At 50.7% G+C, this 26,166-nt stretch overlaps 1 protein-coding gene across 3 annotated transcripts; it reads left to right on the forward strand.

The window, feature by feature from the left end:
- On the forward strand, window positions 1–25,153 carry PLIN3 (perilipin 3). Of its 3 annotated transcripts, XM_067734100.1 has the most exons (9): window positions 1–129; window positions 2,689–2,770; window positions 6,566–6,764; window positions 6,931–7,013; window positions 13,114–13,411; window positions 19,374–19,573; window positions 21,373–21,498; window positions 24,049–24,255; window positions 24,356–25,153. In XM_067734100.1, the coding sequence occupies exons 2-9, from the start codon at window positions 2,705–2,707 to the stop codon at window positions 24,695–24,697; spliced, it is 1,521 nt and encodes a 506-aa protein (XP_067590201.1). In that variant the 5' UTR covers window positions 1–129; window positions 2,689–2,704; the 3' UTR covers window positions 24,698–25,153. The 3 variants fall into 3 exon arrangements, with proteins under 3 accessions (XP_067590201.1, XP_067590202.1, XP_067590203.1); XM_067734101.1 differs by lacking the exon at window positions 24,049–24,255 and having other exon boundaries at window positions 24,353–25,153; XM_067734102.1 differs by lacking the exon at window positions 24,049–24,255.
- Window positions 25,154–26,166: the final 1,013 nt, after the last annotated feature.

Below are 26,166 nucleotides of genomic sequence, written 5' to 3' on the forward strand. Positions count from 1 at the left end.
GGTCCTTCAGCCCGTCAGTCCCGGGTGCCCGCCCCCAAGCATAAAAGCCTGCCTTGGGCTGACCCAGGACGGTTTTGGAGCTGGCCTTGAAGTAGTGGTCACCGTACCCTGGACGTCCCGTTGACCACGGTGAGAAGCGAGGGCCCCCGATTAATTGGGGGCGGGGGCCACCGAGTCCTGGGGTGCCCCAGAGGAGGAAGGGCAGGAAGGGTCTTCCTGGGGGCTCTGCTTGTCTTCGCGGCCTGGGGAAAGGTCTCCAGCCTGGGCTGAGCACACCTCCCCCCCCAAAAAAATACAACTTCTGGAACAGGCTCAGACTTTCAGACTCTCTTCTCTCAATATCTAGGACTTTCGGGGTGGGGTGCGCGAAAGAGCCCCCTAGAAGTGGCAGTATCAAGCGGTGGGGGAGGGTTAAGTCTCCAGTCCCAACCACATCCTCTTGCTTTGCAAACGCACTTTGGAGGCAAGCCACAGCCCATCCCGCCCTCTCTGGGTCTTCAGAGCGGGCCCCCTCCCTCCCCGCACCAGGGGGCAGTCCCTCTGCCTAGCAAAGCCCTTTCCCTTCCAAATAGTTTTGCCGCCTGGGGACTCGGCCCCTCCCTTGATCTTCTGACACACCCAGCTGACCCTGGCGAGGTCTTGGGGCAAATCCCGCCCCCTTTTCCTGGGTGGGTATGGCCAGTGGATTGCACAAAGTGGTGGTGGGAAGGCCTATCCCCTTATCTGAGTCCTTGGGACCTTTGTAAAACCAGAGCCTAGGCCTGGGGTCCGTCCCTGGGAACTTCGGAAGTTGGATCTTCACATTCCCTGGCTGCAGCTGGACAGACTGCGTGACTCCAGCCAGTTTCAGCCAGTTCTTGCTCTCGCTGCTGGGGCCAGCTGCAGGCAGGTTGCTGACCCCAAGGACTTTAATGGGGGTGCTGACATCTGCAATGGGTGTCCTTGGTTAAACCATTTCCAAAGGAGTTGATGGACAAAAGGGATGGGAGGGAGGAGCTGCCCAGGTGAGCTCAGGCTGCAGGGAAGGTAAGGGGAAGAACAGGGGTCAGGTGATGATCACTAGGGGTAGGTGTGCCTCCTTGCCCCACTTCCCAGTTGGGAGACCTTTGTACCAAGCAGAAGCTCAATCCTGGCTAGTTTCACCCATTTCTTTGTGGCAGGCAGAGTGGTGTGAAATGGATCTGTTTATTGAGCACCTACTGTGTGCCAGGCACCAAGCTACGTTCCAGACTCTCCTCCAGTCTACAGGGACTCTGTGCTAGGAACGGTTCTATCCCCATTTCATAGACGTGGCAAGTGAGGCTGCGAGAGGGGGTGCTGCCTTCCCAATCTCCCACAGCTAGGGAGTTGCAAAGCTGGGATTAGAACCCAGTTTGGACTGTAGAACTGGTGCTCTCAAAGCATCAGTTTGCTGGGTTCCACTTGGGGGATAGCAAAACACGGTGTCTGGAAGGAAATGCTCAAACCCAAGGTCAGGGGTTCACCACAGGCTTATCCCAGAATGATCTGGGGTGGGCTGGCTTCCATGGCAGTCCAGTGGCTGAGACTCTGTGCTTCCACTGCAGGGGGCATGAGTTCGATCCCTGGTCAGCTAAGATCCCACATGCTGTGTGGTGCAGCCAAAAAAAAAAAAAAAGGACCTGGAGACCCAGACTTAAGGCAGGTTTAGCCCCATTTTACAGATAAGAAGACTGAGGCTAGGGGCGAGGAAGCTCCTTGCCCAACATAGCACAGCATGGGTGGAGCTGGGACTCCTGAAATCTAATCTGACAATGCTCTAGGTGTCTCATCTCATTTGGCCAGGAAAATGGAGCATACCTGTGGCTGCCATCTTGCCTGCAAATGTGTGCATTAGATTCACCCAGGGAGCCTCCCTTGCCTTCCCCACATCCCTGAGACTGACTTGACTGTCTGCAGAGGGGCCAGGAATAGTCTCTCTTTTTTTTTTATTTAACTTAAAAAAAAAAAAAACTTAACTTTTTTTTGAACAGGTAATGTTATCTACCTGGCTCAAAAGTCAGAGGCCTGCCCCAGCTACCTGATCTTCCTCCCTGAAAGGTGGCCACCGTAACAGTTTCCTGTGTCTCTTTAAAGATTCTGTCAAATACAAGCAAAAACTTTAGCCCCACTCGCACCTTTTTGTCTCTTAATATCTTGGTCCCAGTCAATTACATGTAAGCTGCCACACTTAAGCCACTGCCCTGGACTACCACTTTAGTCCCCTTCTGTTGGGCCACCAGATTGTTTCCAGTGTCTGTGGCCAATACAGGTACACACATCTCTGTCCACGTGGCAGTACCAGTGTGGGACTGTCCCCGCAGTGAGGTTTCTGGGTCAAAGGCAAGATGCCTCTTAAAACCCAGTAGTAATCGACAAATTGCCGTCTACAGGGGTTTTGCACCATAGTATTGATAGAGGTGAGCCCTTGGAGGGCCGCACACAGACCTTGCCCTTTAAGGTGTGGCCCCCGGGATCAGCTGCATGAGCAGCAGCTGGGAGCTTGTTAGACTTTTGCTCTGCTGAATCAGCACCTGTTTTGAACAGGCTCACAGGTATGTGTCAACAGTTGAGAGGCAGGGCTCTAGGAAATTGGGGGCGGGGGTGGTCAGAGGGCAGGTGTGAACCTGGACATCCCCCTGGAGGGAAGAGAGGAGCAGGCTGTACCCTGACTGGTCCTTCTGTTCACAGTGCCTGCTTCTGAGAAATGTCTACCAACGAGACAGAAGCCACTGCCAGCACCCAGGTGTCAGCGGAAGAACCGGTACAGCAGGTGAGGAATTTCTGAGATCTGTGGGATGAGGCTTCCCACCTGGTGGTGCCTTGGCAGGGAGCTGATGCCAGCACAGGGGGGGGTCAAGAGACACCCTTCTGAGTAGGTTGGGCAGAGCCATTATACAAGCCCCTAACAGGTGCCCCTCTAATAGGTGGAGGTGGGAGAGCTGGGGATTCCAAGGGCTCTTGGGAGAGCAGGGGTAGAGCTCTGTTTGAAACTGCCTGGCTCCCCCCAGGCAGACCTTCCCTGTCTCTGCAGGTTCTCTTAGGGTCCTCCTTTTAGGAAGCCAGTTTCTATCTCACCTCTTTTCCCCAGTTTAAATAAAAGCCCATTTTAATAAACAGCTTTTTAAAAGTTAGGTATCATTCACATACCATAAAATTCACCCTTATGAAGAGAACTACTCAGTGATTTTTTTAGTAAACTGCCCAGTTATGCAGCCATCACCACCACACTGGAACTTTTTCGTCTCCCCCCAAAGAGACCCCACACCCATTAGCAGTCGCTCCCCATTTTCTCTCCTCCTGGGAACCCCTGGGTTCTGTCTCTATTTGCCTATTTTGGACATTTCATAGAAATGAAAACATACACTATGAGACCCTTTTGTATCTGGCTTCTCTCACTGAGCGTCATCTTTTTGAGGTTCATCTGCCTTGTAATGTCTGTGGTGCTTTGTTCCTTTTTTATTTATTTTTATTTTAAAATTAATTTTTATTGGAGTATAGTTATTTTTACAATGTTATGTTAGTTTCAGGTGTACAGCAAAGTGATTCAGTTATACGTATACATATATCCCCTCTTTTTTAGATTCTATTCCCATTTAAGTCATTACAGAATGTTCAGTAGAGTTCCCTGTGCTGTACATTAGGTTCTTATTAATTATCGTGTTCCTTTTTTAAACTTGTGGTAAAATACACATAACATAAAAATATACTATTTTAGCTGTTTTTGAAGTGTGTAGGTCAGTGGCAGTAAGTATATTCACAGTGTACAACCATCATCACTATCTAATTCCAGAACTTTTTCATTACCCCAAATCAAAACCCCATATCCATTAATAGTCACGCCCATTCCCCTCTCCCCCAGCCCCTGGCAACCACTAATCTGCTTCTTGCTGATGGGTTTACCTTTTCTGGACATCTCATATAAGTAGAATAAGTGGAATCATTTTATAAAAGTAGAATCTTCTGTGTTAGGTACCACGTAAGTGGAATCATACAGTAGTTGTCCTTTTGTGTCTGGCTTAGTTCACTGAGTATAACGTCCTCAAGGTTCTTCCATGTTGTAGATCTTGTCAGGAGTGCCTTTTTTAAAATAAATTTGTTAATGTATTTATTTTTGGCTGTGTTGGGCCTTCGTTGCTGCCCACGGGCTTTCTCTAGTTGCGGCAAGCAGGGGCTACTCATCGTTGCAGTGCGCGGGCTTCTCATTGCGGTGGCTTCTCTTGTTGCAGAGCACAGGCTCTAGGCGCGCAGGCTTCAGTAGTTGTGGCACACGGGCTCTAGAGCGCAAGCTCAGTAGTTGTGGCACACGGGCTTAGTTGCTCCGCAGAATGTGGGATCTTCCCGGACCAGTACTCAAACCTGTGTCCCCTCCATTGGCAGGCGGATTCTTAACCACTGTGCCACCAGGGAAGTCCCTACTTTTAGTTTTTTGAGGAATCACCATAATGTTGTCCATAATGGCCGCACCATTTTGCATTGCCACCAACATCATACAAAGGTTCCAATTCCTCCACGTCTTCACCATTACTTTTTAATTTCTGTTCATTTGATAGTAGCCATCCCAGTGAGTGCGGGGTGTGAGGTTGTAGCTCATTGTAGTTTTGACTTGCATTTCCCTAATGATCTGTGATGTGGAGAATCTTTTCTTGTACCTGTTAGCCATTTGGAGACTATATATTTTTAAAAACATGCTTTAGACCACATTTTCTTTATCCATTCACCAACTGATGGACATTTGGGTTGTTTCCACTTCTTGGCCATTGTGAATAAGGCAGCTACAAACATTCGTGTACAAGTCTTATGTGGACGTGTGTTTTCCTATCTCTAGGGTAGAATCTTAGGAGCAGAATTGCTGGATTGTGTGGTAAGTTTGTCATTCATTTCTGAAGAGACCTCCTGGGCAAACACTGGAGGAGGACTGCCTGAGTCCAAGGTCCAGCTTTGCCACTGGCTTGTTTTGTGATCTTGGGTGGGGGGTGACTTCCTTAGCCTCTCCATGCCTTAGTTTACCCTTCCATAATGTTGGAATAATATTCCCAGTCTCCTGGGACTGGCGATTAAGTGAGCTAAAACAAATTCTACAAATAGCCCCTGTGAGAGTTAAGTCTTCTGCCTGCGTCTTCACACGGGTCATCTTTGCAACTCCTTCAGGACAGAAATGACTTCCCATTTTATGGATTGGAAACTGAGGCTCAGAAGGCCTGTCCTGAGTACTCAGTCCTGCTCTTGTAGGGTAAGAGTGGCCATATTCAATATGTAAATGAATGGGTGTGGCCATGTGCCAATAAAACTTTATTTACAAAACCAGGTAGCATAGGATATTTTTCAGCCATGTAACAGAATGAAGTACTGACACACAATGCAATGTGGATAAACCTTGAAGATATGGTCAGTGAGAGAAGCCAGACACAAATGGACAAATCTTGTGTGATCCCACTCACAGGAGGTCCCTAGAGGATTCAAATCCATAGAGACAGGAAGTAGATGGTTGGGGGCCAAGGGCTGGGGGAGGGGCTTGGGAGTCAGTGTTTCATGGGGACAGAGTTTCAGTTTGGGAAGATGAGGAAGTTCAGGAGACAGATGGTGGGGATGGTTGCACAACAGTGTGAATGTACTTAATACCACTGAGATGTGCGCTTAAAAATGATTTGAATGGTAAATTTTAAGTTATGTGTACTTTGCCACACTTTTTTTTTTTTTTTTTTTTTTTTTTTTTTTGCGATACATGGGCCTCTCACTGCTGTGGCCTCTCCCGTTGGGGAGCACAGGCTCCGGACGCGCAGGCTCAGCGGCCATGGCTCACGGGCCCACCCGCTCCGTGCCATGTGGGATCTTCCCGGACTGGGGCACAAACCTGTGTCCCCTGCATTGGCAGGCAGACTCTCAACCACTGTGCCACCAGGGAAGCCCTGCCACACTTTTCTTAAAAAAGGAATGAAGCACTGAGACACGCTACTACGTGGTGAACCTTGAAAATGTTACTCGGTGAAAGAGGCCATACACAAAAGGCCACATGTGTGATTCCATTGGTGTGAAATGTCCAGAACAGGCAAATCCAGAGACAGAAAGTGGATTCATGGTTAGCAGGGGCTGGGAGGCAGGGACGTGACAGCCAGTGGGGACAGGGTTTCATTTTGGAGTGATGAAAAAGTTCTAGAATTAGACAGTGAATGTTGCACAACCTTGTGAATACACTAAAAACTTCTGACTTGTGCATTTCAAAATGGTGAAATTTTATGACGTGTAAACTAGATTTCAATAGTGCTGCTAGGAAAAAAAAAAACAGGCAAGAAGAAAAAAATCAGGCGGTGGACGGGACTTCGCCCCCAGGGGTCCGTAGTTTCCTGGCTTCAGTTGTAGACTCTGAGCTCCAGGACAATGGGGTTCTTGTGTCATGTCACTGCCTGGCGCACGGTGGGTGGCAAGGTCATGTTCAAACAAGTGGGCTGTGGGGACCAAGATACAGGAAGTGCCCGGCGGAACCCCAGAGTTCCTGACTTGTGCAACCGCGTGGGTGCGAGGGAGGGGAGGCGAGCTATTTCCCTGGCCTGAGCTGCCCTGCCCGTAGCCCAGCGTGGTGGACCGCGTGGCCGGCATGCCGCTCATCAGCTCCACCTGCCACATGGTGTCCGCCACCTACATGTCCACCAAGGAGAGCCACCCCCACGTCAAGACTGTGTGCGACGCGGCCGAGAAGGGCGTGAAGACCCTCACAGCGGTCGCCGTCAGCGGGGCGCAGCCCATCCTGTCCAAACTGGAGCCTCAGCGTGAGTGAAGCTTGGGAGAGCCTGGACCCGCCCCTCCTGTCTATTTCCCAGGCCGGGGTGGGGGGAGGAGGAGGCGGGCGGTGGGCTGAGGACCTTCCCACCCTGGAGGGATGCGCATGCGCGGTAACATCAGCTGTCTGTCTCCCCGCCCCCCGCTGCTCCGCAGTCACATCGGCCAGTGAATACGCCCACAGGGGGCTGGACAAACTGGAGGAGAATCTGCCCATCTTGCAGCAGCCACCGGAGAAGGTGACCGCCAGTGGGGGGAGGTGAGGGGGGGTGGGATGCTCAGCTGAGACGGGGGCCTGCCTAGGTATCCAGTCTGTGGTCCCACCTTAACCAGAGCAGATGAGTGGGACAGCTTCCTCCCTGACCCCTTCTCTGTCTGTCCCCAGACCCCCACCAGGCAGCTGCAGGAGCATTCTGAACACCAGCCAGATGGGCCCTAAACCCCCTCGTGTCTCCCAGCTGGTGCAGAGCAAAAGCTAAAGCCTTACTCATGGCCCTGCCAGATCTGGCCCCGCTGCCTCTCTGCCCTCCCTGCCCACCTCACTTGCTCCATTCCATCTGCGCTGGCCTCCATCCTCCTGTTCAGTCACATCAGCGCCCATAGGTACCAGACACGGTGATGGAAACAGAGTCCTTGCCCTCATGGAACTTTCATACCAGGGAAGCAGGGAAAGCAAATACAGTGAACACACCCATCTCAGTGCTACCCCAGGATCTTTGCACCTGCTGTTCCTTCTTCATGGACCAGGATTCTGGGACTCTGTTCTAATCTCACCTCTTCAGAGGCCTTCCCTTCCCTCTTAAAGAAGGTCCTTCCAGTTCAGCTCTGCCCAGTAGAACTTTTTCTGTACACCTTCTTTCTGTGCACCATCCAATATGGAAACCAACAACCATATGTGGCTTCTGGGCCCTTAGAATGTGGCGAGTGTGACTGAGGAACTCGAATACTAATTTTAATTATTTTAATTATTTTTTTAACATTGAGATTATTCTCTTTTTTTATTTTTATTTATTTATTTTTTTGCGGTCCGTGGGCCTCTCACTGTTGCGACCTCCCCCATTGCAGAGGACAGGCTCTGGATGCGCAGGCTCAGCGGCCATGGCTCACGGGCCCAGCCGCTCCACGGTATGTGGGATCTTCCCGGACCGGGGCACGAACCCGTGTCCCCTGCATCGGCAGGCGGACTCTCAACCACTGTGCCACCAGGGAAGCCCTAAAATTTATTTTTATTTATTCTTTTAAATTTAGTTGCACCGGGTCTTAGTTGTAGCAGGTGGGCTCCTTAGTTGTGGCTTGAGGGCTCCTTAGTTGTGGCATGCAAACTCTTAGTTGTGGCATGCATGCGGGATCTGGTTCCCTGACCAGGGATCGAACCCAGGCCCCCCAAATTGGGAGTGCGGAGTCTTAACCCCTGTGCCACCGGGGAAGTCCCTAATTTTAATTATTTAAAAATTTTAAATAGCTAATTTTAATTGTTTTAAATTGAAATAGCCACCTGTGGCTTATAGCTCCTGTATTAGCATCATTCACATTACATCAGCTTGTTTGTTTGTTTGTTTTTAATGTTTATTGGAATATAGTTGCTCTACGATGTTGTGTTACTTTCTGCTGTACAGCAGAGTGAATCAGTTATACGTATATCCCCACTTTTTTAGATTTCCTTCCTATTTAGGTCACCACAAAGCACTGAGTTAGAGTTCCCTGTGCTGTACAGTAGATCCTCATTAGTTATCTATCTTATACATAGTAGTGTATATATGTCAATCCCAGTCTCCCAATTCATCCCACCGACCCCCCTCCAGCTTTTTGATTTAACGGCTTTCACTGAGATGTAATTCATGTACCGTACATCTCGCCCATTTAAAATGTACAACCCAGTGGTTTTAGAACATTCAGATTGTGCAGCCACCATCATCCCTTTCAGAACATTTTCATCACCCCAGAAACAAATCCCACATCCCTTAGCTCCTTCCCTTCCCCCAGCCCCTGGCCCCCACCATCTACTTTCTGTCTCTGTGGGTTTGACTCCTCTAGGGACCTCCTGTGAGTGGAATCAGGCAGTATTTGTGCTTTTGTGTCTGGATTATTTCACTAAGGATCACGTCCTCAGGGTTCATGCATGTTGTAGCAGGTGTCAGAATTTCTGGGTGGACCACATTTTGTTTCTCCATACTTCCGTCAGTGAACTCTTGGGTTGTTTTCACCTTTGGGCTGTTATATACCCATGCTCATCGCAGCAGCATTCACAAGTTGCGTTAACTTTTTTTTTTGGCTGGGCCACGCAGCTTGCGAGATCTTAGTTCCCGGACCAGGGATCGAACCCCGGCCCCCTGCAGTGGAAACGCGGAGTCCTAACCACTGGACCACCAGTGAATTCCGTGCATTAATTTTTTGTTTTTGCGGTACGCGGGCCTCTCACTGTTGTGGCCTCTCCCGTTGCGGAGCACAGGCTCCGGACGCGCAGGCTCAGTGGCCATGGCTCACGGGCCTAGCCGCTCTGCGGCATGTGGGATCTTCCCAGACCGGGGCACGAACCCGTGTCCCCTGCATCGGCAGGCGGACTCTCAACCACTGCGCCACCAGGGAAGCCCCATGCATTAACTTTTAAAAAACGTTTCAGATAGTGTGTTACATAACTGCTTATTTGTCTCCCCAGCTGGGATGCGGGCACAGACTGTCTGTTGCTGTGCCAAGTGCCCATCATACAGCCTGGCATGTAGGAGATGCTTATTAAACACCCACGTACTTCATCGCCCCTTTTTCCTGGTGGGACGGAAGTGCCGCACTAAGGCAAATCTGTTCACGTTGAGAATCTTCCCACCGGAAATAGGTCGGGGGCAGTGGGACACGCCAGCCACTCCTCCGGTTCCCTTAGGCTTTCTGCTGAGACCACCTACTTTGTCAGGCAGCTTATTCACTCGCTAGCTCTCAAGCGCCTCCTGTCTGCCAGGGACCACGATATGTCCCCCAAGGGCAGCCCCGTTACACAGAAACGGAGTGGGCTGGGGAGAATTGGAACAGAACCTGAACCCATGTCTTACCACAAAGGATGTTAACAAGTTGGGCATGTGGAAGGTGAAAATGGCCACATCCAAAGAAGGATGGAGAATCGTCACCCAGGAGCCACCTCCTTAGGGCTGAGTGCTTGCATTCTCCTCCTGTCCTGCCGGTGTCACCAGGCCAGCATTCCTTCTGTTTATAGACGGGATGAGCTCAGGGTGACATTGGACAAGGTTGTCCAACAGAGCGGGAGCTCTGAGCTCCTGACTTCCTGGGAGGCTCTCTTCTTTTTCTTTTTTTTTGGCCCTGCCTTGCATTTTGTAAGATCTAAGCTCCCAACCAGGGACTGAACCCAGGCCCTTGGCAGTGAACGCCCCAGGTCCTAACCACTGGACCGCCAGGGAATTCCCATCGTGGGAGGCTCTCCTGATTCTGGGCCTTGTGAGGTTCCCCTTCAGAATGAGGTAGCTCTCCCTGGTCCTGTGGGACAACAGTGTTGTCAGAGCTGGGATTTGAACCCGGGCCAGCATGAGCTACGTGACAGCCCCACTGTGTGCTCAGTGAGCTGAGGGCTGGTGTTCAAATCTGACAACCGTGCCCTCTCCCCCCAAAAAGTGACTGATTCCCATGAATAGGAGGGTTTAGGTGTTAAGAGGGGTGCCAGCTTAGAAGGGTAGGATGGGAGGGGGCATGGTTTTTAACTTTCCAGAGTGCTCTGTGGGTAGAGATCTACTTAAAGACTTAGATTCAAGAACACCAGGCATGGATCAAGCAGTACCCACTGTGTGCTGAAGCGGCTTCTCCAAGGATGCAATGCAGAGCTAGTCCAGAGGAGGGCAAATCTGGCCTTCTGCCTGTTTTTGTAAATAATGTTTTATGGGCAAACAGTGGCTTACGCATCGTCTCTGGCTGCTTTTGCCTGAACACCGGCAGGTTTGAGTCGTTGGGACAGAGACGCTCTGGCCTGCAAAGCTGAAAATATTTACCATCTGGCTTTTCCTGGAGAAAGTTGCTGACCCCTTTTAACCAGTCAGGGTTACAGGCAGGAGAATCAAAATACCAGGTTAAAATTCAGGCTCTGCTCCTTAGCAGCTGGACAGCCCTCAACACAAGCTGTTCAGCCTCTCTTGGCCTTGCCTTCTCTTCTGGGGAATGTGTACACTCCTGTGTCTTGGAGATTTGCTGAAGTGGGTTCATCACCTGAAGGCCGAGAACATACTAAGTGTTGGTTCTTTTTTTTTTTTTAATTAATTTTCATTGGAGTATAGTTGATTTACAATGTTGTGTTAGTTTCAGGGGTACAGCAAAGTGAATCAGTTATACATATATCCACTCTTTTTTAGGTTCTTTTCCCATATAGGCCATTACAGAGTATTGAGTAGAGTTCCCTGTACTATACAGTAGGTCCTTACTAGTTATCTGTTTTATATATGGCAGTGTGTATACGTCAATCCCAATCACCCAATTTATTGCCCGCCACTGAGTGTTGGTTCTTAACGTCTTCATACGAGCTTCGGGGTCCACAAAATGCTCTGATGTTTTGGGCACGTCACCAGTTTACAATGGGGAGTTTAAGGTAGTCAACGTGTTAAATTGGCAGTTAATGGAGACAAAACGTTTGGTTATTTGGGCATGTGCATAAAATCCCTCCTATTGCTTTATTTTTGTTTGTTTGTTTGCTTTTGGGTTTTTTTTTTTTTTTTTGCGGTATGCGGACCTCTCACTGTTGTGGCCTCTCCCGTTGCGGAGCACAGGCTCCAGACGCGCAGGCTCAGCGGCCATGGCTCACGGGCCCAGCCTCTCCACGACATGTGGTGTCTTCCTGGACCGGGGCACGAACCCGTGTCCCCTGCATCGGCAGGTGGACTCTCAACCCCTGCGCCACCAGGGAAGCCCCTGGGTTTTTTTTTTTTTTTTTGGGTTGCATTGGGTCTTCGTTGCTGCACGCGGGCTCTGTCTAGTTGTGGTGAGCGGGGGCCACTCTTCGTTGTGGTGTGCGGGCTTCTTATTGCGGTGGCTTCTCTCGTTGCGGAGCACGGGCTCTAGGCGTGCGGGCTTCAGTAGTTGTGGCTCGTGGGCTCTAGAGCGCAGGCCCAGCATTTGTGGCGCACATGGGCCTAGTTGTTCCACAGCATATGGGATCCTCCCAGACCAGGGCTCGAACCCGTGTCCCCTGCATTGGCAGGCAGATTCTTAACCACTGTGCCGCCAGGGAAGCCCTGCTTTTGCGGTTTTTTTGACCGCACCATGTGGCTTGTGGGATCTTAGTTCCCCAGCCAGGGATTGAACCTGCCTCCTCGGCAGTGAAACACGGAGTCCTAACCACTGGACCACCAGGGAATTCCCCTCCTGTTGCTTTAGTGTAGCTCTGAGCGTCTCACTCTAAAGCGGGGTCCCTCTCCCTCAGCACCACTGACACTGGGGCCAGTCATTCTCTGTGGGGGGCCATCCCAGGAGCTGTAGGGTGTTGAGCACATCCCTGGCCCCCACCTGCTCAATGCCAGGAGCCCCTCCCCCCCGCAAGCAAGTCGTGAGGACCACAGATGTCCCCAGACACCGCCCAATGTTCCCTGGGGGCAGAAACACCCTGGATGAGTAGTGCTGTCCTGAGGGACTTAACATACTGATTACCTGTTCAAACAGGATTGCAGTTCTTAGTACAGGATTGGAGTGGTCCCTTCTAGGGATGTCGCTAGTTTCCGGTGTCACACAGGTTCAGTGCTCGAGCCAAGCACTGTCTAACCCTGTGATTTAGCCGATTAGGGCTGCTGTAACAATTACCCCTAACAACAGACGTTCACGCTTGCACAGTTCTGGAGGGTGGAATTCCGAGACAAGGTGTCGGCAGGGCTGGTTTCTCCGGGGCTCCTCTCCTTGGCTTGTAGATGGCCATCTTTTCCCTGTGTCCTCACGTGGTCATCCCTCTGTGCGTGTCTGTGTCCTAATCTCTTTGTATAAGGACACCAGTCAGACTGGATTAGGATCCACTCTAATGGCCTCATTTTCCCTTAATTACTGTTTTAAAGGTCTCATCTCCAAATACAGTCACATTCTGAGGTCCTGGGGGTTAGCGCTTCAGCACTGTTCAGCCCATAACACCATGGGGAGAAGAGGTGGAGGCCCAGAGAGGTCGAGTGACTTGCTTGAGGCCACACAGCTAGGATATATCAAGCCAAGGACTCTAACCAGGCTGTCCGGCTCCAGAGCACATGATCTTAACTGCTTTCACCCTTCAGGGTCATCCTGGAGCTGGAACTCCTCCCTTCGGCCCAGGGTGCAGGGTGGGGGTACCCAGGTACAAAGGGAGGACGGAGATACTGATGCTGTCCTTTCTTGTAGGTCCTGGCAGACACCAAGGAGCTCGTGTCGTCCAAAGTGTCGGGAGCCCGAGAAGCTGTGTCCAACACCGTGTCCAGCGCCAGGGACACCATGGCCTCCCGGGTGACCGAGGCGGTGGAGGTGACCCGGGGTGCTGTGCAGAGTGGCGTGGACATGACCAAGTCCATGTTGACCAGTGGCGTCCACTCGGTCATGGGCTCCCGCGTGGGCCAGATGGTGCTGAGCGGGATGGACACGGTGCTGGGCAAATCGGAGGAGTGGGTAGACAACCACCTGCCCATGACGGACGCTGAGCTTGGTGAGTGCAGCCCACAGGGCTGGGACCCTTCCCCAGACCACCCGACGTGTGGTCCCTCTCAGCCACGAGGAGTCAGTCCATCACATGCTGTCATCTCATCCCTGCCCCCTCTTCCAGTCTATCTTAGCCCACCTGGACCAGCTCCGTTCCCTCTGCCCTGGTCTGTGGTGCCTGTCCTCCCTGAAGCAGCCTCCAGAGGGCGCCTGTGAGCACTCAAGTCAGGCCCCTCCAAGCCTCCCACCTCCCGTGGGTAAAAGCCCAAATCCTCCTGGAAGCTCCTTTGTACTTACCTGGTTGCCCTCATTCATTCTACTCCAGGCACACTAGCCTTCTTGCCCATCCTGGACCGTGTTCCCACCCCAGGGCCTTTGCACTGGCTGTTTCTTCTACCAGGAACTCTGCCCTGACATCCAGATGTCTCGTTCTTTCTACCTCCAGCTCTGTGCTCAAATGCCACCTCCCAATAAGGCCTCTAAAATTGCACCGTCCCACATGCATGTTGTGTCCTGAAACCTCCCCCCAGGCCCGGCTCTGATTTTTCTCTTCAGCACTGGTCGTCAGTTCCACAAAGCAGAAGCTGTGTCCTTTCTGAGTCTAGAACGGGGCCTGGCACTTAGCAGGTGCTGAAATCCCCAAATAAAATCACTCAAGCTCTTCTCTATCATTCCCCCACCCCACCCTAGGCATATATTTGTTTGTTCAAACGTTCCTTGAGCGCTGGCTGTATGCCAAGCCCTGTCTAGGTCCTAGGGATATGTCAGTAAACAAAGTTCTGCCTTCATAGAACCTAAAGTCTAATGTGTACAGAAATCAGATTTAAGGAGATGTTTCTGAGGAGGTGACTTTTCCCTGTCGTGCATGGAGGGAGGGAATGAGCTGTGCAGATGTCAGGGAAGAGACACGGAACACAGACCCGGGTGCAGGGGCGTACCTGGTGTGTTGGAGGGACAGCAAGGAGGCCCGTGTGTCTGGAGCAGTGAGCGAGGGGGAGAGAGGGAGGAGGGGAGGGCAGGGAGGGGATCGGGCAGGTCGTGCAGGGCCTTGTGGACCACGGGGAGGACTTGGGCTATTACCCCAGGGAGGTGGGACCCTGGAGGGCTGTGGGCAGGGGGCGGGGGCGGCGGGGCCTGACTCGGTACTCACTCACGCCCTCTGGTGGCTGCTTTCGGGAGGATAGACTCTGGGTGAGGAGAGGGTGGGAGCCGGGGGAATCCGGGTTCAGGTGAGCTGTGATGGGGCTGGACCAGGTGGTGGTAGGAATAAGGAGAAATAGACAAACTGGGGATAAAAGTGTTGAGACAAAGCAGCCAGTCTTATTCATGATCTCATACCCATGGCTCTTGGGGTTGGCCTTGACCCCGCCTTCTAGAGATGGCCTTCCTTTGCAAACGTACTGGGAACTTCCAGCCTGGCCAGCAGCTGCAGACTCCAGTGCCCACAGCAGCAAGGGCCCACGAGGGCCACGTGTAACCAGACACCATGCTCCGTCCAAAGGGAGCAGCCCCTCGGCTCCGGCCAACTTTACCCAGAGCTAGTTTGTTTGAATGAGATGCCAAATATTTGGGATGACTGGAAAGAAATGACGACAGACTAGATCAGGGTTTCCCAACTGTCATTGGAGTCAGGTCATCCTCTGTGGGGGGCTGTCCTGGGCACTGTGGGGTGTGGAGCAGCCTCCCTGACCCCACCCACTCGATGCCAGGAGCACCCCCAATTGTGACAACCACAGATGTCCCCAGACATCGCCCAGTATACCCTGGGGGCAGGATCACCCCCAGGTGAGAACCAGTGCTTTGCCTGTTCTAGAACTTCATATAAAGGGAATCATGGGAATTCCCTGGCGGTCCAGTGGTTAGGACTCCACGCTTTCACTGCCGAGGGCGTGGGTGCGATCCCTGGTGGTCGGGGAATGCTACAAGCCACGCGGTGCAGCCAAAAAAAAAAAAAAAAAGGAATCGTGATTCCCTCATGGGTAGACAGCTCCTAATCATTATCTCTAATCTCTTTTCCCATTGGGATTGCAACGTGTCACTGTTCTAGCTGTTAGCTGGAAAACTTCCATGGACAAAGTTCTCTGTTGCAATCTTGATTACGCCAAGGTATGGTTTATAGAGGAAAAGCAGGGCAAGTAGTTAACGTTCCCCCTTTTTATTTATTGTGGCATCACAGGCTGGTTCACCAGCACCCTCCAAGAGTGCGTAGTGAGTCTTTACATTATAGGTTTGAACATGAAGATTTAACAAAACGTATTGCGACCCGAGGTATTTATTTTATTGACGCTTCACTTGTCCTATTATTTTCGATTGCTTGGAGCCCTCCTTGAGCTGACTCTGAGACCCCACGATTCTCCCTGGGAATCCTCGGCAGAAAGTCATGGTCCCTTGCTCTCTGGAGAACCTCGATGTTCTAGGTGGGGTGATGTTCCTGGTGGGGCAGGATGGGACAGTGTTCCCGGTGGGGCAGGATGGGACAGTGTTCCCAGTGGGGCGACGTTCCAGGCAAAGGATCTTAAGCCCTGCGGTGTGTGGCTTGAGCATAGCGTGTCGCTTGTCCTTTGTGTTTCCAAAACCTGACTCCAGACCTCTTGAAGGAAGGGACCTGGCTGATGTCTTCCGTCCTGTATCCCAAGTTCAGTGCCTGCTGGCTTCTTGTAGTGCTCAGACCAAGTCACACTTAGCTATGGGTCTTGGCCCCCAAAAGTAGGGGGAGAAGCAGGGTTTGCTGGGAGGCAGGTTGTGAAGCAAGCCTGGGAGCCACTTCAGAGAACAGGTCTGTCTGAGCAGCTTTGACTTTCCGCTTTCCTTTGTGTCCATCCACCAAGGGTGAAATCACTGTGCACAGTGGTGCTTGAGGTACTGGGGAGGTCTGTGAGTAAAGGTGCCATGTTAGAGCTAGGATATTACTCGTGGGCTCGGGGCGGGAGCACAGCCCTGCTCCCCCTCTCTCCCAGTTCTCCCCTTTGCCAAGGGCACCGCCCCCTCCAGGGGCCCTGCCAGCTTGCTCTGACATGCCTAGGCTCTGCCAGACATCCTTGGCCTAAATAACAAAGCTGCTTTCACTCACAAGGGCAGAGCTCCCGGGTTCCCAGAGGGCCGTGGAGAAGTTCTGGCCATTAGGATGGGTTCAAAATGTTGCTGGTTTGGGTTTAGTCTTTGCAAACCTGCCTTTGGTGGGAGAATGGGGCAGAGTCTGTTTTTCCCAAGATTCCAGCTTTTATTTTCGCTGCCTCTAAATGTCCCAGGTGTTTGGGGGTTTTGTTCAGTTTTTAATTTATTTTTTAATCTTTTTGTAATTCATTTTTTTTTAACTAAAATAATTTTTTAAATTGAAATTTAGTTGATTTACAATGTTGTGTTAGTTTCAGGTGTACAGCAAAGTGATTCAGTTATATCTATTCTTTTTTAGATTCTTTTCCATTATAGGGTGCTACAAGATATTGAATATAGTTCCCTGTGCTATACCGTAGGTCCTTGTTGGTTATCTATTTTGTTCAGTTTTTAAAATGTCATCATGAAATGACCCTTCTGTGACATCCTTGTCCCCCAGTCGACTATGTTAGACTACCTCCGGCCCACCGCCTGCTTTTGTAAATAAAGTTTTATTGGCACACAGCCACGCCCATTCATTTACATTTACTCTATGGCTGCTTTTGAATACCAATGGCAGAGTTGATTAATTGCACAGTAGAGCCTGCAAAGCTGAAAATATTGACTGAACTGGCCTCTTACAGAAAAAGTTTATTAATCCCTGGATAAGAGTATGTTCTTCCAAAATTTTTAATGTTTATAGTGTCAACGAAAATCAATAAACAGCCAATAATAAGAGAAAAGAGTTTAATTTGAGCCAAACTGAGGACTATACCCCGGAAGCCTGCTTCCCAGATAACTCTGAGAAACTGCTCCTGAGAAGCAGAGTTTTCAGCAGTTTTTTATCTTGTCAGAACAAAAAACATTAAACAAGTCAGGGTTACATTTCTTCAAGGTTTCAAAAAAAGAAAGAAAAAAAGGAACAGACCAGCATGTACACGAGTCAGTATGGCCTTGGCACCTAGGAAGGAATCTTATCATCAAAGGAGGACCAGCATTTTGGTGTCCCAGGAAGGGAGGCATTTAATCTTGATTTTGAACATGGACATTCTTTACTTCTGGCCAATGTGCCCTTTTCTTTAATAATTGAAGCAGATGTACAATGTAGGTTTGATAGGCCACAAAAAGGCTATTTTAGGTAGCATCAAATTCAAGTTAACTCAGGTATAAGCCAGAATGACTTCCCTATCTATATCTTAATATGTGAAAATTTCTTTTTATCAATAGAAACAACCGAATTCCCCTGACTGAAGTCTTACCTTGATCGAGCAAGGGGTCGATGGCACCATGTGGGATTCTGTTGCGTGATTTTCCCCTTTCTTTCATTTCTGGAACAGTGCCCAGTCCAAAGGAGAGGCATATTTAGGTGGCTAAAGTGGAGATCTCACTCATCAGACCAGCCCCACTGTTCCTGCCTGACCAGAGCACATTTCTTGCGTTATCTCGGTCATGTGTACTCCCTGTTCTGTTTATTTGCTGTTCTTTCAGTCAACTTTGCCAGATTCTTTTAGAAAGGGAACTTTATCACTTACTATAAACAGATAAACCACAAATAGGTAATAAGAATAGCTAAACACTCGTTCATTTGCATGCCTTTCCGAAGGCAGTGAAATCTCGGAGTCCTAACCCCTGGACTGCCAGGGAATTCCCCAGATTTCGGGAAACTGAGGCTTATTGGCCAAATCACTTCTGCATCCAGGGGGCCACAAACATTTTCTTGACAGGCCAGGTAATAAATAATTTTGGCTTTTTTGGGCCATACAGTCTCTGTCGCAACTATGCAATTCTGCCATTGTAGCACAAAAGCATAGACAGTAGGTAAATGAATGGTTGTGATTTTGTGTCAATAAAACTTTATTGATAAAGGCAGGTGGCATTCAGCCCAGGGGCTATAGTTTGCAGACCCTGCCATAGGGCCTTACAAAGCCAGTGATTTATTAGGACTGGATTTAAACTCAGATCGGGTTACTTACAAAGCTTGAACTTCTATCACTACTATAGTAAAGTCTAAAGGGAGCAGGATAAGATAGGATCAAATTATCAAGACAGGTGGATTTCCATCCTGTTGCCTTGTAACTTTATGAGTATTTTCTGGACTAGATAGTCCGGACTTTCCCTTAACGGCTGTGAAGATGGTTCTCCTATGGCTCAGACTTCTCCTCCCGTCAAGTATCGTGGTTAAGAACGTGGGGCCTGGCTTCAAATCCTGATTTGTGACGTCCCAGCTGTGTGCCCTTCGGCAAGTCGCTTAACCTCTCTGAGTCCCCGTTTCCCCGTCTGTAAAAATGGGATAACGGTGTCTCCCTCTTAGAACTGTTATGATTTAACAAGAATGCCCGCAAAGCACCTAGAACATTGTGAAAGATTGGCCACTATTAATATATGTTAGGCGCTAATACAGGCAGGATTGGCAAACTTTTTTCTGTAAAGGACCAGATAATGAATATTTTAATCTCTGCAGGCTAAGAAGCCACATATTCCAGAGGCCACCTCTGTTGTTTGAGAGCAGCCATAGGCAACATATAATAAACATAGACGGTTGTATTCATGGGTCGGGTTGTCCCGAGGGCCGTAGTTTTCAGACTCTCACGCCAGTCTCAGGCCTTTTTTTTTTTTTTGCCATGCCTCACAGCATGTGGGATCTTAGTTCCCTGACCAGGGATCGAACCCGTGCCCCTTGCGTTGGAAGTGTGGAGTCTTAACCACTGGACTGCCAGGGAAGTCCGTAGTATAAGGCCTCTTAATCCTGGGATATTCAGTCCCTATCATACCCATTTCGCAGATGGGGAAAACCAAGGCAGGGAAATCCTTTTACACTTGCAGACCCGGGGCACAAACTCGGCCTTCACAGTGCTTCTCCTGCCTTCCCCCCGCAGCCCGCCTCGCCACGTCCCTGGAGGGCTTCGACATCGCCTCAGTGGCCCAGCAGCGGCAGGAACAGAGCTACTTTGTGCGTCTGGGCTCCCTGTCAGAGAGGCTGCGCCAGCGTGCCTACGAACACTCCCTGGGAAAACTGCAGAACACCAGGCAGAGGGCCCAGGAGGCCCTGCTACAGCTCTCACAGACGCTCAGCCTGGTGAGGCCCGCGGTGACGGGGGCGCTGGCCAGCAGCGTGTGTGCCAACAAACCCCTCCGCAGCCTAGTGGCTTATTCCTCCCCACACATCCTCCTGGGCTCACTCACGGGGCCGCGGCCCTGGATGAGTTTGCTGGGGCTGCTGTAACAAAGTCCCACACACCGGGCAGCTTAAACACAGACGTTTATTGCCTCACAGTTCTAGAGGCTGGGAGTCCAAGATCAAGGTGTTGGCACAATGGTTCCTTTTGAGCCCTCTCTCCTTGGTGTGTGGACGACTGTCTTCTCTCTGTGTTCTCACCTGGTCATCCCTCCATGCATGTCTATGTCCTAATATCCCCTTTTTATAAGGACACCAGTCATATAGGATTAGGGCCCACCCTAAGGACCTCATTTTAACTTAATCACCTCTTTAAAGACCCATCTCCAAATACAGTCACATCCTGAGGTCCTGGGGGTCAGGGCTCCAACCTGTGAATTTGGAGGGGTCACAGTTCAGCGCATGACAGGTTGGCTGGAGGCTGGGTCTCTCGGTCTGGTCTCCTCCTCCATTAGGGTACCTCAGGCTCTCCCCTGGCTGTGGCCTTAGGGATCCAGGTACAGCGGGAACACGTGAGCACTTTTTTTTTAATTTATTTTTGGCTGTGTTGGGTCTTTGCGGCACGCGGGATCTTTCATTGCGGTGCGTGGACTTCCCTCTAGTTGTGGCACTCGGGATGAGCACTTTTTTTGTTTGTTTAAAGTCAGTTTTATTTGAGGTATAACTTACATTTTACATACAATGAACATCACCCCTTTTAAAGTATACAGTTTGAGGAATTTTACAAATACAAACAGACAGGTAACCACCACTGCAGTCAAGACGTGGAACATGTTCATCACCCCAAAAAGTTCCCTCCTGCTTCTTTGCAGTCAAATCCTGCCCCCTGAAGTTTTTAATTTTTCTGTTCTCTAAAGAGGGAAATTTCTAATTTCTTTCCCTGTTTGCTTAGCTTCTACTCAGTATTATCTCCTGTCTCTTTTTTAAAAAATTTTAATTGTGGTAAAACACACATTTTTAACCAATTTTTAACCGATTTTAAGTGTATAGTTCAGTGGCATTCAGTACCTTCACATTGTTGTGCAACCGTCCCCACCATCATCTCCAGAACTTTCTCATCCTCCCAAACTGAAACTCTGTCCCCATGAAACACTCACTCCTCAGCCCCTCCCCCAGCCCGTGGCCCCCACCATCTACTTCCTGTCTCTATGGATGTGACTCCTCTAGGGACCTCCTGTGAGTGGAATCAGACAGTATTTGTCCTTCTGTGTCTGGCTTCTCTCACTGAGCATCCTGTCCTCAGGTCCATCCATGTTGTAGTGAGTGTCAGAATCTCGTTCCTTTTTAAGACTGAGTAACATATTCCATTGCAAGTGCTTTTTAAGCCCCTGCTTGCGCTCCATCTGCTTGTGTCCCATTGGTCAAAGCCCGTCACGTGGCCAGGCCCACTTGCAGGGCGGGGTGGTGGTGGTGGTGGTGGTGGGGAGAAACAGGCAAGATGGGAGGAGCTGCAGAGAATCTGTGGCCACTTTCTTTGCAAGTACCACACGGGGCACAAGCATGTTGGTGACCCTGAAACCCACAGCCTGTGGAAACATTCTGAGAAAAGCAGTATGCCTCCCCCTTCTCTCCCCATCCCAGATGAAAGGACCACCCCCGCTCCCTCTGCAATCCCACATCTAGGATTCCTGTGGGTTCCCATGCGCTCTGCTGGTTTTGGTCAAGGGCCAAGGCAGCCACCCTCTCTCTCTCTGCTCCAGATGGAAACCGTCAAGCAGGGTGTCGACCAGAAGCTAGTGGAGGGTCAGGAGAAACTACACCAGATGTGGCTCAGCTGGAACCAGAAGCAGCTCCAGGGCCCAGAGGAGGATGCAGCCAAGCCAGAGGTACCCACCGTGGGGGGAGCATGGGATACCTGGGGCCCTGACTTCCCTCTCCCCACCTCTGCTTGATGGACCTACCTGCTCGGAACGCTTTCCCCAGCCTCGCCTCCCATTAACTGCCTTCGGGACCTGATGACACCTCCTCCAGGAAGCCTGCCTGGATTTCCACTCTTGGGTATAGGCGTTGCTTCTGAACCATGGGACGCCTGATAGTGATGGGTCTCAACCTGCTGAATTCTAAGCCATGTCCCATTTACTTGAGTCCTGACTCCTTCCCTGCCCCATCCCAGTGTCCCGTCACATCCTTCAAATTCACCTGCCCGGTTCTGAGTGTCAGCTTCTCACTAACGTGCTCTGGCCCCTCCAATCTATCCCAGGCATTGGCCTCTTGAACGAGCCCTGACTTTTGCCACCTGTGCTGTCACTCATCTAAGCTTTCACTGAATCAGTGCCTTAGACAATTCTCATGCCTCATTCTGAACCATAGTCCCTCTCTCTTAGGGACTCATAATATCCTAGCACAATAGCTTCTCAGCTTTACCTCTCTGGGCCTCGATTTCCCCATCTGTGAATGGGATATAGGACCGTCTGCCAGGTTGTTAAGGTGAAATGAACACGCATGTTCACAGCAGCGTGAGTCACGTCAGCCAAAAAAGTGGAAACGGCCCAAATGTCCATCAACAGATGATGGACAAACAAATGTGTCCCTCCACACACGGGAATATCACTCAGCCACGAAAAGGAGAGAAACCCTGACACTCACTGCAACGTGGTTGCAGCCTGAGAACACGATGCTCAGTGAGAGAAGCCAGACACAGAAGGACCCACTGTGTGTGATTCCATTGATGGGAAACGTCCAGGACAGGCAAATACATAGACACAGAAAAAGTGGGTTAGTGGTTGTTGGGAGCTGGGAGAGGGGGAATGGAGAGGGAGTTTCTTTTGGGGTGATGGAATGTTCTGGAATTAGAGGTGCTGGTTGCAGAACCTGGTCAACGTACTAAAAACGTACGCTTAAAAGGGTGAATTTTCTGGTATGTGAGTTATTTTATACACACACACACATTGACATGTAAGGCACATAGTAAGTGCTAAAAGATAATATTTATAAGGTATGGTGAATGTCTCTGTAAATGCAAAACTGTTCAGCATTCAGACCCCAACCGCGGAAAACCGTCTCCCTTCCCCCCTCAACTGCTGAACGCAGCAGCCAGAAAATAGATATTGATTCTGTCGGCACCTCCCTGCCAGGTCCAAAGCCAGAGTCCTCAGGTGAGCAGGCTCAGGGCAAAGTCTTGCCTCCCAGCCTGCTTTGATCTCCTCCCCGGCCCCGGCGAATTTTCAAGGACCCGATCTCAACTGCAGTCTCCCGCACTGTTTACAACTTCTGCCTAGAAAGTTCTTCCACACCTTCTCATTTTTTTAAACTTAAAAAAAAACAACAATTTGGGCTTCCTGGTGGCGCAGTGGTTGAGAGTCCGCCTGCTGATGCAGGGGACACGGGTTCATGCCCCGGTCCGGGAGGATCCCACATGCCGCGGAGCGGCTAGGCCCGTGAGCCATGGCCGCTGAGCCTGCGCGTCTGGAGCCTGTGCTCCGCGACGGTGAGAGGCCCGCGTACCGCAAAAAAAAAAACAACAAAAACAATTTTATGGAGATATAAAAGTCAGAATCTTGTACTTTAAAAAAGTTTTGAGGTATAATTCACATACTGTACAATTGACCCATGTAAATTATACAATTCGTGGGTTGTGTGACTATCACTGTAATTCAGAGCGTCCCCATCACCCCCAAAGGAGATCTCCCCAATAGCAGTCAGGCCGCGTTTCCACACCCTCCTCCATTCCTGGCAACCACAAATGTACTTTGTCTCTGTGGACATTTCATGTAAACAGAATCACACCCTGTGTGTCCTGTGTCCGGCTTCTCTCACTGAGCATCGTGTTGTCAGGGTCCATCCACGTTGTAGTGAGTGTCGGTGCTTCACCCCTTTTTATGGCTGAGAGATGTGCCCGTGTGTGGATGGACCACCTTTTGTGTCTCCATTTGCCAGTTGATGGGCATTTGGGTTGTCTCCACTTTCCGCTACTGTGAATAACACCCCTTTAAGCCTTTGTGTACAAGTCTTTGCATGGACGTATATTTTCGTTTCTCTTGGGTGGATGCCTAGTGGAGTTGTTGGGTCATATGGTAACTCTACAGTTTACCATTTTGAGGAACTGCTAGACCATCTGCCAAAGTGACTGCACCACAAGATACGAGGGTTCCAGTTTCTCTCCAGCATGGGGGTGAGGGGGTATCTGCCTGTGGGTTTGAGTTGCACTTCCCTGATGATTAACGACGTTGAACATCTTTTCACGTGCTTCTTGGCCATCTGCGTATTTCTTTGGGAAAATGTCTATACCTGTTTTTTTTTTCTATACCTGTTTTTCAATTTGATCAGTGATTATCTCACACAGTTTGAAACTCAAAGAGCCCGTATTCTTTTTTTTTTTTTTTTTTTGCGGTACACGGGCCTCTCACTGTTGTGGCCTCTCCCGTTGCGGAGCACAGGCTCCAGATGCGCAGGCCCAGCGGCCATGGCTCACGGGCCCAGCCGCTCCGCGGCATGGGGGATCTTCCCGGACCGGGGCACGAACCCGTGTCCCCTGCATCGGCAGGCGGACTCTCAACCACTGCGCCACCAGGGAAGCCCCAAAGAGCCCGTATTCTGAACCACCTGTGCTCGACATCCTCTCCTGGGGAAAGGTTTTCCCCAAGGTGGGCGGTAGAACCCCCATTTTCTCTTTCCTGGGCTTTGGGTCCAGTTACCCCCCAACTCAGAGGGCCCTGATGGTCCCCCTCCACCCCTTCTCAGCAGGTTGAGTCCCAGACGCTCACCATGTTCCGTGACGTCGCCCAGCAGCTGCAGACCACCTGCACCTCGCTGGGCTCCAGCCTCCAGGGGCTGCCAGCCCACGTCAAGGATCAGGCGCTGCAGGCTCGCCGCCAGGTGGAGGACCTCCAAGCCACCTTCTCCGGCATCCACTCCTTCAAGGACCTGTCCAGCAGCATCCTGACACAGAGCCGCGGGCAGGTGGCCAGGGCCCGAGAGGCCCTCGACCACGTGGTGGAGTATGTGGCCCAGAACACGCCCATCACGTGGCTGGTGGGACCCTTCGCCCCCGGAATCACCGAGAAGGCCCCAGAAGAGAAGAAATAGGAGAAGCAGGAGGGAGGCTCCTAGGGCCCGGGACCCCTCACTGGGAACACACGTCTCTAACCCTTCCAGCTCACCTCAGCTGCCACCTTGGGAAACCGAGGTCCTCAGAACCAACCAGTCCCTCACCCTGTCTGAGCTTGGAGGAAGCATGTCCTGAGCATCATAGCGATCATTAGGACGAGATTTCCAGAAAAAAAAAATTTTTTTTTCTAGAAGGTTCCAAAACTTTTTTTTTTCTTCCTCCAAAACCAGGAATATAGTTCTTACATCCACTCCTTTTTCTACATCAAGGCTCCTGGATATCAGCCTTGAGCTAAGGGAGTTGGACTTCTGTGAAGTGGGCCTCCTGGGGATGGGGTAGGGGCAGAGCAGCTGATACTCATTCTAGAGCTGAAGGGGGTGAGGCCTGCCTGGTGGGGCTTCAGTGTTGCCTTAATAAATTTTACCTGCAGCTAAGTCCAGGGTGTGTGTGTGTGTGTGTGTGTGTGTGTGTGTGTGTGTGTGTGTGTGTTTATTTTTCAGCAGCTAAACAACTCTGGAGTCTCTGTGTGACCTTCTCAGCCCCTTCTTTGCTTTGCTCCCAAGGGCGTGAACGGGACAGGGCCGGACCTGAAGGTCTGTACCCAGTGCCTCGGACAAGGCCTGTCTGGGTTGTCAGAGATGCACTCACCATGCTTGCTCGGCTTGGAGAGAACCAGGTTGTGGGGGTCTTTCATCTCCCCCCGCCCACGTGCCAGAGTTTTACCCCCGTGTCGTGTTCTGTTCAGCCAGCAGAAGCGAGAAGCCTGCTGCTTTTCCTGTCCTGGGCCTCCCCGGCCATGTTGGGGAACCATGTGGCAGGCCGACCCCCAAAGATGTCCACAACCTGATCCCTGGGCCCTGTGACTACATTCCCTCACGTGGCAAAGGAGATTTTGCATGATGGGATTCAGTTAAGGATCTGGAGACAGGGAGATGGTCCTGGATTATCCGGGTGGACCCTAAACATCATCACAAGGGTCCTTTTAAGAGGGAGGCTGGGGGACTTCCCGGGCGGTCCAGTGGTTAAGACGCCGTGCTTCCAATGCAGGGGGCACAAGTTCGATCCCTGGTCAGGAACTAAGATCCTACATGCAAACCGCAACTAAGAGTTCGCATGCCACAACTAAGAAGTCCGCGTGCTGCGACTAATACCTGGTGCAGCCAAAAATAAATACGTAATAAATTAATTTTTTAGAAAAAGATGAACGAGTCTGGGGTTACAAAGTACAGCTTGGTGACTGCAGTTAACCGTCTTGCGTTGTGTATTTGCTAATTTTTTAAAAAAAAATAAATTTATTTATTTATTTTTGGCCATGTTGGGTCTTTGTTGATGAGCGCGGGCTTTCTCTAGTTGCGGCGAACGGGGGCTACTCTTCCTTGCGGTGCTCGGGCTTCTCATTGCGGAGCATGGGGCTCTAGGCATGCAGGCTTCAGTAGTCACGGCAGGC

The sequence above is a fragment of the Pseudorca crassidens genome, chromosome 3 (genome assembly GCF_039906515.1).
Source record: "Pseudorca crassidens isolate mPseCra1 chromosome 3, mPseCra1.hap1, whole genome shotgun sequence".
Lineage (NCBI taxonomy): Eukaryota > Metazoa > Chordata > Mammalia > Artiodactyla > Delphinidae > Pseudorca > Pseudorca crassidens.